At 27.2% G+C, this 15648-nt stretch overlaps 1 protein-coding gene across 2 annotated transcripts; it reads right to left on the bottom strand.

Annotated features, from left to right (window-relative positions):
- Positions 1 to 1207: 1207 nt before the first annotated feature.
- Positions 1208 to 9853, bottom strand: LOC145190398 (G-patch domain and KOW motifs-containing protein-like). Of its 2 annotated transcripts, none has more exons than XR_016449822.1 (13): positions 9352 to 9853; positions 6460 to 6572; positions 6065 to 6189; positions 5546 to 5784; positions 5269 to 5350; positions 4220 to 4281; positions 3107 to 3166; positions 2793 to 2856; positions 2662 to 2716; positions 2401 to 2503; positions 2131 to 2200; positions 1905 to 1990; positions 1208 to 1809 (listed from the first exon to the last, which is right to left on the bottom strand). XR_016449822.1 is itself a non-coding variant. In XM_090078798.1 (13 exons), the coding sequence occupies exons 1-13, from the start codon at positions 9528 to 9530 to the stop codon at positions 1672 to 1674; spliced, it is 1368 nt and encodes a 455-aa protein (XP_089934924.1). In that variant the 5' UTR covers positions 9531 to 9853; the 3' UTR covers positions 1208 to 1671. The 2 variants fall into 2 exon arrangements, 1 of the variants encoding a protein (XP_089934924.1); XM_090078798.1 differs by having other exon boundaries at positions 5554 to 5784.
- Between the last annotated feature and the right edge of the window lie 5795 nt (positions 9854 to 15648).

Raw genomic sequence — 15648 nt, 5'->3', positions numbered from 1 at the left:
AAACTAGAGCTGTTAATTCAAATATCAGTATAAAAAATTATTCTACTTTCAAAAATTAACAAGGAATTCTGTTAACAAGCAGGAAAAATTGCTTTGAAATTGATATTAGGAAAGTTAGATTTCTCTCTAAAAACTCAGTAACAAAAAAATATCTTCCAAAAGTAACGAATATAAAAAAAAAAACTTGAAGAGCTTGATTTATCAACATTTGAGGGTGTATGATTTACATTAGTGTAATTTATAAACATAAAAATGTTTTAAAAATGTCAACATTTAACCATATCGATGATAATCTGAATACCACAAGATTTATTGCTGAACTTTTGGTGCAAGTGAAAAAAAGAATTATTTTTTTTTACTCTACTTAATGTTTAAAATATAAATAGACAACTTTTTTTCTATAAAGTAACGCTGATACATGGGATTCATTATAAGAAATCTTTTTTTGTCAAAGAATAAAGGGTAATTCATAAAATCATTATTGCACAATGATGGTTGTATTTTCATTATGGTTATTTATATTATCTTTGATGAATATCCAGCTCGTTATTCACTTACATCCGATTCATCTTTGTATGACTAAACATCAGTGTAATAATAATAAAAAACAGTGTAATAATAAAAATCAGTGTAATAATAAAACTGATTATCATTCTGTCAATACAAAAAGAAAAGAAAGTAATAATAATACGTTTTACTTTTTTTATAACTTTTTTTCCAAATTGAGTTATTTTAAGTCTTAAAAGAAAAAAACACGTTCAATGTTTTCGAGTTTCCAGGGCGACACTGTTTTTGAAAAACTATTTTCATTACAATTTTAATTTACCAATTAACCGAAAGAAAAAAAAAGAGAATATTTGCTTTGTTTGCCATTTCTAACTTGTCTAAACCAAACCCCAAAGGCAGTATGTTCTTTTCACTTAATCCCCTTAAAGCGTGTTGATAGGATAACAATAACGGTGATCGAAGGAATAAAAACAAACACACACACACACACAAAGAATCGAAAACCAATGAGAAATAGCAAAAACATTTATGTATAAAGCAACGAGTTCAATTTTTAGAGCCCAAATAAAGAAAAGGAAAAAAAATGAAAAAAGACAAAAAGAGGAGTTAAATCTTAAATCTAGAAGCATTTTCCTTACTAACAGACCGTTGATAATGATTACTCTATTATAATACATATACGATGAACGATGCAACAAAATTGGTTTGAAAAATTTGTAATAAATAAAAAGAGCATTTTACTTATTTCATTAAATTCATTTACACACAAATCGTAGTTAGTCAACTGTCTATTCATTTAGTTCAGACACAGGGCATCAAATGGCTCTAGCAAGATATTAGAGCAACACAAATTGCTTAGGAGAAATAGGTGTCTTTAAGACCAGCTTCGGTGTGATGCCAAAACGGACGGTAATAGCGTTCTTATAATCAGTCATGTTCATGGAGAGCCCCCCACTACGACGTCCTCTGATAACACTGTCTCTTTCAAATAGAGATAATTTATTTAGCGTTAATTAGCTAGACAAGTGTTAAAATGCTTTTACGATTAACTGCTTATGAATCACCTAAAAACTAGTCATTTGAATGTTCTCTGAGGTATATAGACAGGTAATCGTAAGAAATTTTTATCTTGTAACGCTTTTACGATGAATTAAATATGAACTATTACAAAAACTCGTCATCCGGTAGTTCTCCGAGGTATTCGGACAGGTAATCATAAGATAATTTTATTACGTGTTTATCAGATGTCATTTGAACAAGCGCATTGCAATCTTTACTATTACGTTCCAGAAGCTTCGCAAGCTGAAAATAGAAAATAAATATAAAAAAACTCGCCAGATAATTGACACATTTTAATAATATACTAATATGAAGATAAATTGTTAATAAAGATTTACCCTTCCTCTGTATTTCCCCAAAACGATCATTACATATGAACCTTTCACTCGGGGTATAACAGTCTCCAGATACTTTTGACGGACATCTAGATGGATTAAAAAAAAAAAAAAGAAAATCATGTAGTTAAGTAGACAATTATGGGAATGGGATGATGAATAGTGAAGGAAAGACAACTGCATTCATATATTAAAAAATTTGCATAAATTAAAGTTCATGCAGAAAAACCTTCTAAATGCTTTTTGTCGTCAGTCGTACAAGTGCATACATTGTGACTAATAACATCAAGTACTATAACCTATGGAAAAAAACATTCAAAAAGTTATAATTTCTGTTAACTTCCCAAACATGCATTTTATTAACAAATTTTCAGTTACTTATTGCTATTGCCTGTAAATAACACTTACAGGAAACATAAAGCATGTAAATTATACCTTGTAGTACCAAACTGTGTACAAACTTATAAAATTAAAAATTAAAAAAAAATTCAACCATAACCTTTTTATTATAGAACTTCCCATTCTTATATTTCTGACTAATTATGCGAGCACGAATGTTAGGGACTAACCAACTGGGTTTAGTATCACTTTCCTCATTATCACTAAAAATGTTTTAAATTAATTTATTGCTATAAAATATTAACAGGGAAAATCTATTGCAATAAAATGGAATAAACCAAAGTACCAGTAAGTGTTATTAATTGACAACATCTAACTTTAATAATATTTAGGAAAACAATTTAAGAAAACAAGAAAATACCTGATATTTTGTTTCTTATTGCAAGTTTTGCTATTAGTTCCTTTTGAAGATTTACCTTAATAACAATAATTCTAGTAAACTGTAATGCAAAAAGATAAAAGTAAATTTTACAATAAAAGAAAATATGTTACTTGTTGAAATTTTATATGTTTCTAGGTCTATGAGCTCTGCATTGTATTGACTCATTTGGATCACCTAAAAAGATAACAAATAATTCTTTTTTTTTGAACTATGAAAACAATTAGAAATATTACAAGGGTAAATAAATTACAGGCAGCTTTTAGATTACAATTGCTCTTATAAGCTACTTTAAAAAAAAAAGTTATTGGTTGTTTACTGAGCATAAAATATATTCAAACTAAATAAATACTTACGATTAGTAAACAGACAACATAATTACATACATGAAAGATATTTGTCTACTACAAAGAATGTAAATACACACCTCTTGACTAAGACCAAGCTGAATGGAAATTCGTGTTGTATCCTCATCTACTGAAATAATCTAAAGATGCATACTTACAGATTGCAAGACTTGTTAATTATAGTTGTACAGAGTGTGGTATTATTTTTTTAGTTAAATAAATATAAAAGTTTGATGAAGCTTAAGTTGATACAAATAAAACTATCTACAACTATATCTGATGTATATATCTGATGTATAGATCAATCCTCAATTTTCAATATATCTGATGTATAAGTCAATCATCAATTTTCAATATAAAAGTAACTTAATGAAATATAATTGTGCGAACTGTGGTTGATTTCTACATGTCATTTTTAGTCTACTTTCTTTTATCTCATACAAGGATTTTATTGATTCTACCAAAGAAAATTTATGTAGTTCTTTAAATACTTTACAACTTTAAACTGATTTGTATAAAAGAATTACTTTCTTTGAAATTTTTTTCAGTTATATTGTCTGAGTTATTCAGAAAGATTTCTCAATTAGTATATATAAGTAAAGTGTGTAAGTAAAAAATTTAAGTCATTTAGAAGCGGTTAAAGAAGTAACCTTAATTTTACACAACAAATCAACTCATATACTAATCATTCTCGTATGTAACACCAAACCCCATAAAAGCCTCACATCACAATATGAAAAAACTGATGCTATCACAATTAAAAAAAAAAAAATTATTATTACTTGTTTTCACAATGATGAAAGTTTTTTTATGATTTTTTGCTCAACATAGCGAAAGCACTCCTTTAACTTTTTAATAATAAAATCGTTTTATCCACATAGATTTTCTTTGGTCCATTACTTTTTACTAGCACCTTTTACAAAAAAAGTTCTACAGTAAACTAAAAAATCTAGTGACATCATTATGTGATCAAATTAAACCACATTCTAAAAGATAAGTGTATTTATTAAAATCATAATGGCACAAGATCTTTGTTGTACATTGCCCCAGTTATTGTGTGTAATAACTTGGGATATTGTTGGCAGCTAAGTACACAGTTCAATGTCAGGCAAAACTAATAAAATTAAGTTAGGTTGTAATAACAGAGCTGTACTTTTAAATATGAAAAAAGGAACATTTAACAAAACACTTACTTTTCCAGACAAATCTTTATGTGGGCCTTTTAGAATATATACATAACAGCCAGGGAAATAGCCTGAAATTCAATTTTCAAACTAAATAAATTTATTTACAAATTTGATCTTGTAAAAAAAAAATTGAAGTAAATTTAACAAGAAATGTTTTAAATGGAAAATGTAGGATTTTTTGTAAACATTATTAGTGGTAGTCATAGCTACTAGTGGTAATGGTAGCTACTAGTGATAGTCTTGTGGTAGTGTTTACAAAAAACCTAGATCACATATTTTTCATTTAAAATATTGCTTAATTAGTCAAATATTTAAAAAAAAAAATTGCTTATTAACTACTTTACTTAGTTTACTTATAACTCTATTCTTAAAAATTTGGGAATTTTTCTCAAACTGAAATCAATGAATATGTTGATTTTGGTTTGAGTATTGAAGAGAAAAAATGAATTAGTCTTCTTAAAAATATAATTTTACGATTTAACATTTTAAAATCATTTCAACTATCATGGAACATTTTTCTAGTTAATTTTTCAGCATTTTGGAGTATAATAGTTAATAAAAGGACTGCAGAGATTTTTTGGTCCTTTAACTAATTTTTAACACATCTGAAATGGTTACATAGCTCAAGGAGAATGTAACCAGTTGTAATAAGTTTATTATGAAACATCATAAAGCCTGTATAGTAGACTGCCTATACTATAGCCTTCCCATTTCTTTTGTTGCAATTTGATTAATCATTAGATTGTGGAATACAATTTTTGTATTCCACAATCTAATAATCAAATAGTAACAAAAGAAATGGGAGAGGATTGATTGCTTGTGGAATACAATGTTCAAAATCTCACCATTAACCCAACAATAGAAAAATAGACCTTTAAGTTAAAATTATTTTAATTTAAAGGTCAAATAGCAATAATGTAATAAAATACTGAAGCGAAAAGTTAAAAAGCTTTCTGGAATACTAGAAACTTAATAAGAGAAATAAGAATTAAGAGCCCATTCTGTAATCTCACTTTTCACCATAATTCTACTTTTTCCCTTCTACAAAATAATACCTAAAGAGTTGTCTTTCACTTCCTCACTCAACCCTTTGATATGCCTTACTCGTCCATCTTTTTCAATAATCGGAGTAAAATCCTTAAAAAAAAGTTTTTATCATGAAGATTTATATTACTTTTAAAACCAACTATATATTACAAAAGTTTAAAAAAGTACAATCAAAAGCTTCATCAGCAATGCAGAATTCTTTATTATTACAAACTCTATCAACACTTGGAAATTTAGACAACAAATTAATTTTTTTAGATAAATAAATTTACAAAAAATACTAACTGACTCACTTTCTTTTTTAAATCATCATCACCTAACTTTCTTTTGCGAGTTGAATCACTTGGCTCATTTCGTTTTTCAGCCCCCAATCCAAGACCTTTATGCCTAGGAATATACTCAATAGGCTCCACTAAACCTGTATTATTTAAACCAATTGGTTTTCCTTCACTCCATCCCATTCCTTTAAGCATTGCCACACCAAAAGCAGTAATAGGAATGCTATCATAATCTTCTAAAGTACTCTAAATGTAGCAAAAAAAGTGTAAATATCTGTCATAAGGATTTTTTTCTACAACTTCAAAAAACTTTAAAGAAGTTGTTGAAAGCGAACCAGAGTTGTGAGACTACCACATATTCTTATTTTGAGTTGCAACTCAAACTTTTTTTAAACTTATTTTCCTAGTAAAAACTATACGAAACAAATTTTTAGTTAAAATTTTTACTTTGTTTTGATTAAAGTTTCTTGTTAGGAAACTGTTGTCAAGGTAATCGAAGTTAATTTATTTCAGACACCTAACTTACTGGCTCAGGTCGAACAGATATGTCATACTTTTCATTTACTTCTTCACCATTGCGTGGAGCAGGCAGTCGGTTCTGCATGAGTATAGGCCCAACTTGAACAGCATTATCATTTCCTTCTCTAAGTTCTGGAGAATAAAATAAGAAAATTTACTATACAGGTTTTCTTTCCTAACTAATATATTGACTTTCAAAAAACATTTTTGATACAAGAATTAGATAGTACCACCTTCTTTCACTTTTTGATAACAAAAATTAGAAAATATGCAACTAATGCAGTCAACCTGTGCTATCACAAATAATTTTAAATTTTATATTTGCAATGTTGCCTGTAAAAAACCTTAACTAATTTCATGAAAAGTAATTATATACAAAAAAGTAATTTGATAACAAATAACCTTTAAGAATTTCATCAACAGCTTCCTTCTCAAGTTCATCACCTTCAACTCTCCATTTGTTCTTTATAATTAATGGAATAACGAGTTCTGATTTTTTTTTTTTTGGTTTAACACTAAAATAAGAAAGGATGAATAATAATTGGTAAAGATAATCAATAAAAACAATTCGTAATACTCAAATTACTGAGCTTTAAATGAGTAACAAAATTAACAAAATAAAATCTGTTTAAATTGAATGCATTTGTATTTGTTTAAGAATATAAGTCAATTTTTTTTTATCCAAAGCCCAATATCATTTTGATCATTCCTCTGGTAAACAATACTTGGTAATATTAGGTAAATAATTTACCAGGATAGAAACTTGATGCTATACTATTAGAAGCTTAAAACATTCTTGTTTAGAGTTAAACTTGTTTTATATCACTTTTTAAGTATCTTAACTGAATTTGAACCAGTAAGGTATCAAATAAAACTGTAGATATTTTCACAACATAAGCATTTTGTGATCTAAAGAATAAAAAGAAGGTAATTTTTACATTCTTTAGATCTTAATACAATTTTGAATGATCTTGTTTTCATTTTTGGGACATCTCATTTGTCTATATTAATGGAATAATATCTACATTTATAAGTAGAAATCTAAAAAAAAGCCAAAAATTATCCCCACAATTTAAATGTATAGTAACTCACATTTTGTCTATTTCAGTAAAAAACGTTTCTGTCAGTAAAAAATAATTTATTTCCAGTAAGTAAATAAACTGGCAATAATTAAATAAATTTTGTGTAGATAATACTTTTTTCAGTAACTAAATACTGCTTCATTAATTTAAAATTTACATACATTACATACATTACATATATTACATACATTACATTACATTACATTACATACATACATACATGCATGCATGCATGCATGCATGCATACATACATACATACATACATACATACATACATACATACATACATACATACATACATACATATATATATTATGTGTGTTTATGTGCATTATTGAAAACAATTTTTAAGTCACTAACTCAGCTTATTAAAAACTCCTTAGTGCCATAATGAAGATATTGCATTTATATTGTTGCATTCAGTGATAAATGCTGAAGAACTCATCTTCAGATTATTTGGTTCAACCAAATATTTGGTTGTAGCAAAGAGTCTGAAAATGGAGATTTTGGTCTCTGATGCTATTCACTCAATTTAAAATGCTTTTTCAGACTAGTTTTTTGAGAAGAACAAAAAATTATGATGTGTTGAGCACACATGTACTGAAATGTTATAAACTCGAGAAAATTCAGTCCAGAATTTTTTTTTTTTAATTGCCATTAGTTTTTATTTTAAAATAATCTTTTTTTTCCCTTTACTTCAAAACAGAATGGGTCAATTCTAACTCTAATCAATATAAGGGCTACAGGCATTTCACTAAAACTACTAAAAACTTTTTTGAGTTACGCAGCTAAGCAATTAACGCAGAGCTAACATTTCATGAGTGATTTCAGCAAAAAAAAAAACAACAAAAAAAAACGACAGACTTTTGGTTACCAAGACATCATCATACTAATGGGTGAAGTCTGCAAACCTGATATAAATCTATTGTATAAAGTATAAAGTTTATGTGAAGCTTCAATTTATGAATATTCAAAATATCAATCTTTAAAGCAAATGAAACTAAGTCTGCGTGATGTTTGGTATAAATATTTATTTAATTCATAATGGATACTAGCTTCCTATGGAATTATACTGTAAAATCTATATACATATTTGAAGCATTTTTCTGTACTTATCTCAAAATGTTCAAAAAATTACTTTCTACTGGAGCAATGCATGATACAACCAATCAAAGTCTGGTTGTTTTGTAGTACATGTTTTTTTGATAAGTGCCATTTAGATAACATAACTTTTAATAAATAATTTTCTAATAATTGTAGATTAGCCTGATAGTTGTAAACTAACCTGATAACTGTGGTTGACCTGATAACAGTAGATTGAAAACTTTTTACCTTTAACTTACATTTTTTTTAACTGCGCCCATTTTTCCTTGATACACCTTGCACAGTTAACTTTAATAAAATTATTTCAGGTATAATAAATGGGAAATTTTTTACATAAATATATAACATTGTCTTGTACTATTTTGCTGCTAAAATATTATATTTTGACACATATATTTATACTTGTATTTAAATAGATTGGTGCTGTAAGATTTAATTTTATAATTAAATTTTCAAATAAATTAACTTTAATTTTGAAAAAATGCAGCTAATCTCAAAGATGCCTCAATCTTTGAAATTAGCTAGAGAGAATTTGAAGAGCAAAACTTTCATGACATGAAGATCAAAACTTTCAATTAAAATCTCAAACTTTTGGGTAAAATGTTTGAAAAGATGAGGTTTAAACAGAACTTTAGTTTAAAAGATGTAAAACAAATTTAACTAAAAGACTATTCCAAAAGGAAAGCTGTTAATAAAATAATTCAAAAGCTTTAAAGACTTTACTTTTAATCATTTTTAAAATATTCATCTTTGTAAATGAAACTATTTTTTGTTTGAAAAGATGAGGTTTAAACAGAACTTTAGTTTAAAAGATGTAAAACAAATTTAACTAAAAGACTATTCCAAAAGGAAAGCTGTTAATAAAATAATTCAAAAGCTTTAAAGACTTTACTTTTAATCATTTTTAAAATATTCATCTTTGTAAATGAAACTATTTTTTCATATCACCTAATAATAAGCTTTTAAATTAAACTGTTACTAATATTAAATTGATAGCTTGTTAAACACTTAAAAACATCTGATCTAATAATAATAATAGTAACAGCAAAATAATAACGATAACAACAACAATAACAATAGTAAGAGTAATTGTACATCATATTACACCTTTGTAGTTCTTTTCCTTCTGCATAAACTATGTAGTCTTTTTCATCTTCGTTATCTTCTAAATGAAGTTTGAAAGATTTTGAGCTTGGATCAGTGAGTTTTTTATCTTTTTTGTTAGATAAGAACTTGAATGATAAACCTAATGGCTCGGCTTCTTTAATTTGATTCTCCACGGCCATCTTTGATAGAATTTACGGTAGAATTTCTTAAGTTACTAAGAGTATACGAAATTCTTTTATATAAATAGAAATGCGGCTTAAGACCTTGAAACACATTTTTCGCCTAATAAACACTAAGCAACATTTTAAAAAATTTTCAATAACTGTTTTATACTGAGGCGAAGATTTTTACTAGTTAATTACAGTAACTCAGCTTTAGGAGAGTTTTAATTAGTTAATTGTAGTAACTTATATTGTCGACAGTGTCATCGAATACACATGGCATTAACCAATATAAGAATAGTATTACCAAAAACCTACCCTCACAAGTTTATTACTATTTCGTTTAAGTAAAATACTCATCATATTATAAAGCTCAAATCACTTATATCATCTTTTTTATGTTCTTTAATCATATAATCAACTATATTAAATATATGATCTTTTAACTACTTAAATATCAATACTTATAGTAATGTTAAAGTGCAACTTGTGTTTAGAGTTTTATTGTTATGCGGTTGCTGTTAAAGGATGAAACTCTGATACTAAAATGTAGAAGAAACAATACTTGAAGAGATGTTTGCAGGTGAAGAAATATGGTTTGAAATACTTGGCAATAGCAAAGAAGTGACAAAATCTGGAAAGCTATCAATTTTAGCAAGTTCTATACAATATATATATCTTGGTTTTACTTTTCTAAATTCTCTAAAAAACTTGGATAAACGTAATAAACATTTTTTGTTTTGATATGAAGAACAAAATTTACTACAAGTTTAAGAAAATCTTTCATTTCGATTAACGGAGGATGCATAAGTTATCGGACAGAATAAAAACTTTAACATCTTATTTATTAGTAAAAAAAACAACTTACAATGATTTTTTTTCTGAAATAAAGTATTCGCTTTTGAATAAAAATTAGTTATTTTTTATATGAAAAAACTTCATCACCTGCAATAGCTCTCAATTTGACACCTGTTATAAACAACTGTGAAAAAATTCAAACCAATTTCTTTTAGTTTCAATTTGATTTGCTCAATGGAAACTTTTTCTGTTGAAGCTTGCAAGCCTCCCTTGTAAATCTTTTCGGCTAAATGTTCCTTAAAGTTCTCAATTGGTTTGTGCTTGAGGCACATTTGGTGAATCAGATTCCTTAATTTAGAGAGTCTCGTATTTCCAATGCGTGTCCAATTTAGAGATTCTTTAACTATTTATTTTGGCCAGATTTATTTACCTCAAACTCTTCGAGTAGTGAGAATTCGCTAAATCTGGTCATGATAAATAACTAAAGTCGCCATGTTTCTTGTGAATGAATAGAAGTTTTTTTTTCTAAAATTCATTAATGTAGACTAATGTATTGATTGCTCCAGCCTCGGAAGTACGAAACGATGGCTCAAACAAACCACGGTCAGATATGGCTATCCACAATAATAATTTTTGAAATTTCTCTTTTCCTACATAGCTAACACTTTCTAGTCATGTTTTTATGATGTCTGTATAGAGTTTTTTCGTGTTTTCTGTATTAAATATTCACTTTTTTAAATTAACAACCAATTATCGATTAAATCAAGGCTCAATTTTCTCTGACTGACCCCTTTTCGATTGTTGGTAAGTCTCTCTAGTTTAGCTTTCTGTTCTCTAGTCAAAGATATAGGACAACCAGAGCACTTTTTATCAAAAAAAGACTGACCAGTTTCAAGTCTCTTTAAATTATAATGGATTGTATTTTAAGCTATTTGTTCTTTTTCAAAATGATTAAAGATTTTTGTATGAGGGTTTTTTTACAAAAAAAATTCCGAGACGTTTTCGAAAAAATTCTCGTTCTGCTGCATTTAACCTCATTTTAAAAAAATATGTTTTAAATAATGAAATAAACATTCCATAGATTTTTTTATACATGTATCAAATCACATGATAGTTTATGTAGAAAAACTAAATATAAAACTTGTCCGATAACTTATGCATCGCCCGTTTCAAGTTTAATCTGTGTAGAAAACAAAAGTTTACAAGTAAAATAAAACCAAACACAAGACTTTTATATTTTTTTCAGAACAATTGGATAAGATATGCAAAAATCTACTAAAAATAGTTTATTTGTATTGAAATTCAAAATATAAAAATCAGTATAAAAAAAATATTTAAGTATTTAAAATATAAATTCTTTAGAAATAAAAACCCCCCAAAAAATGCATTGATATTTTCTATTCAGCATATCCTTAAAGGCAAAGATATGTTTTGAATAATAAAATATTTTTCAAAAATATTGCAAAACTATAATCTCTTCTTATGGAGAGACTATATCAATGCTTTGTAATTGCCTTACAGACTGTTTACCTAAACTAAAAAAAAAATTTTCCAATCATTTGAAGTTACTTTTTTTTGGGGTACATTTTCAGAAATAGGTAAATATTTACATTACACATCGAGAAATTGAGAACCATCTCTATCTCTTAATTTAACAGACATATATGTAATTGTTAATATCAATCTTTCAGTCAATCAACTAATCAATTAGTTTATAGTTTGTGTTTATTAGAATATTGTAAAGCACAGATCATTGCAAACAGTGGTTCACTGATAAAATGAAACGGCGCAAACATGATGTACTAAATTAGCATCAAAAATTAATTACATGATTAAAAAAGGATTTTAAAAATTTAATTTAGTAACACTCATTAATGAGTCTTTTAAAAGAGATAAAATATAGGTAAAATATAGGTTTATTTTTTTAAATTACACTAAACCTTTTAGGCAAGCTATTAACCAATTATTTAACATGTTGATACCGGAATAAATGCTGTTTATACAAACTCACACAGATCTCTTTTTGTTACGAGTCTTTTATTTTGCTACTTCATCTTTCATAATGTTCTTCAATTTTCTATGTAAATTAACTCTGGGGATTGTCCTGGCCAATCCAATTGCTTTAAATCATTATATTGGAGCCACATTTTAGTCGTATGCTGAAGATTATTATCCGGCTGATATGCCAAGAGCAAAAGCATCATAATTTTTCTCACTTCAGCTTCAGTCTAAATGCTATAGTTATAAACAAGGCCGGAGTTTGGGTGGAGTTTTTATATACAGAAGTTCTTACCTTTTAAAATACAGAAGAAAAATTTTAAATATTATCTTTTAAATATTTGATTGAAAGATTGACATTTATCAATTCTTACTGATAAGTTAAAGATTTTATGAATCAAATTTTATTATCTATAAGCTTTTATTTTACATAAATTACTAACAATGTGTGTTATCTAGCTTGAGGAGTATATAACACCAAATACTAAATTAAAAAAAAAAAAAACAGAAAAATTAAAAACAGAATATAATTATAATATAAGATTCTAAAAATGACCAAATATTTGGTATTTTGTCCGAAAACCCCTTTAAATTGGCCCTAAATTTATCAATAAAAGTCCTAAAACACTCTTGAAAATGGCCCCAAAATCAAAAAACTTTACCCGAGGAGCTGGAGGCCTGTGATTCATCTAGATCTATGGTATTGCTTTTGATTTTGACTAAAGATTTTAAGGTTTCATTTTGAAATATCATTGTGAAATTATAAGGTGAAAAATAAGTAAACAATAACTGAAAAAAGAAAAAAAAAAAAAAAAATTGTGCATAAAAAGATTTTACTGAGGAAATAGCCGATTGTCAGATTCTAATCTGACAATCGGCTATTTCCTCAGTAAAAAGAAATCGCTTATTTAAGTAGAAGGAAATCCGGCTATACATACAAAAGTCTAAAAAGGCTTTTATTCTTTTTAAAAAAAGCTTTGAAAGACTTCGAAAGATATTGCATTAATTGAATTTGAAACTTCGATTTTCAAAATTGAAATTAAGAACTTCGAAACTTTGATAAATTTTTAACTTCAGATTTTTAATTTAGCTTTCTAATAATTGGTTAGATAATTCAGCTTTCTAATGATTGGTTAGATAAGTTGCTAAGAAAAGCCAATCAACTGCCATTTAAATAGAAAGCTTTATAAACACATCTAATTGCATTTATCGCGAATTTAACATTTCTTATAAATACAATATAGTAAAATTATTTTTTTAAATATTTTGAAAGAAAACCAACACACTCAGCTTACCCCCAAAAGAACCACCAGCCAGCCATAGCAAAAAAATGTATTCGCTATATTTTTATAAAGATACGTTGCTTTCTTCGTGTATTACACAAAATAAAAACACAGCCTTCTACAATAAAGTACATTAACACTTGTATATTTTTGTATTTTCTATCTACTACTTTCTGATTGATTCTTAACAATTTAAATAAATAAAAATATTTCAAAGTTATATATCTTATATAATACAAATAAGTTTTAAAGGCTTTTTTTGAAACTTTAAAGCTTTTTTTTCTCCATCCTTCAAAGAGCTTACGGATTCCAGCAGATGAGAGTTGATCAAACTGGAGAGTTTGATATATCGAGTCCTGTTAAACGAAGGTTTTAAATGTTATTAACGTAAGATTTTTTTTGTTGCATATTTTGCTATAAGATTTTGCAATTCAAATTGGACTAAAGAGGCCTAAAACCGAGTATTAGTACTAATATTATCTAGAAGTTTTGGCGAAACCAACAATTAGATGTGTCCGCCAGAAATAGTTTTTTGTAATATTGCATAGACAATTTTTTAAAAATAAAGTTAATAATTGTAGAGCCATACTCTTGTGAACTTAATATTTAACGGATTGTTTTTAATGTCAAATCTTAAATACGAATATTGCAAAGTGTCTAAAGTTTTAACTATTAATAATGTCCTATAGCCAGGGGGTTGACTATGACCAGTACAGTCATTAGTCCTTTCCATACTCCAACTTTGTTGTCATTCTCATTCCCCTATTGATAATTACCCAGTACCTTCCTCTTTCTCCGTTACCGCATCCATCCCAGTAGAACAGTAAGTATGAAGGTGAAATATCACCCGATTTGTAAGAATTAAATCGAATAATTCACTTCTTAAACAGATTTTTCGCGACTTATTAAAGACCAAAATTTCATAAACACAACGTTAAAATCTTGTTGTAATGTTGTTGAGCGCTATTCTAACGCTACGAAAACAAAGATAATATTTTAATATTATAATATAATATTTTTTGATTAAACTTTAAAATGTTAAAAAAAATGGCGGTAGTAGGGGAAGGGGAATCATAAAGAATATGGTATATCACAGGTCAAATAAAGAAAAAATTGATAAGAAAAATATAGATCTTTAATGTACCATTTTATAACAATTAAAAATATAAAATAATTCCATGCAATAAATGCCATGTAAAATAATATGTAAAATACTTACAATACGTATACTAACTCTTATTGATAAACATTTTAGTGCAAGAAAATCAATAATGATTTCTGTGTTTGATGAGTAGCAATATAAAAAACTTGTAAGATAATCAATAGAAAAACTAAAAATCAAATCTAAATTCTTGCAAATCATATTTTGAGCTGTAGTTAAGATTTGCAAAAGTAAATTTAATCAAAATTATTTTGTAAAATTCTTACGGTTATTTAAATTTTGTGACAATGCAAACTTCTTCACCATTTACTTTTTTAATTAGTCACGATAGATTCTTGTATCAAGGCATCAGGCGTGTCTATCGGTTCACTTATTGCAAGAAATAAGGCAGTTTTTTTCTTTTACTTTTTTCCCCTAACTCTTTTAGGAAACATATTTTGGAATATGGAATGTTGGAGACTTCAAAACAATCAATTCATCCAATATTGAAACTTTTGTCTCATTTTCGGTTACAAATGTAGCTACAATTTCATAAACTATGCTAGTTTTTACTGTCACAAAGAACAATGGCAGCAAGTATCTTGTAGTACGACATGTGGCATCAAGTTGAAGAGTTTCTTCTCCATACTGCTTCATTTGTTTTTTTACCAACATGTCTGATAAAGAAAGAGGAATGTTCCAGTATCACTAACCTTAACTATTTGCTCTCATTTAGCTCGAAAAAATATATCAACTAGATCAACTTCTTTCCAAGCATCAATTTTCTTTATAAGGCTTTCTTGATCTATCATAGAAAACCTAAACACAAGTATTTAAATAAGATTTAACATTTGTGCGTAGATATTCTATAGTAGATAAAAATTACCTTTACATGATAGATTTAACTACCTTTCTA

The sequence above is a fragment of the Hydra viridissima genome, unplaced genomic scaffold, assembly GCF_058129835.1.
Source record: "Hydra viridissima isolate aposymbiotic clone 2 unplaced genomic scaffold, HvirCarnegie_v1 scaffold_2, whole genome shotgun sequence".
Taxonomy (NCBI): Eukaryota; Metazoa; Cnidaria; class Hydrozoa; order Anthoathecata; family Hydridae; genus Hydra; species Hydra viridissima.
Note: the sequence above shows the minus strand (reverse complement) of the source record. Positions and strands in the feature narration are given on the sequence as shown.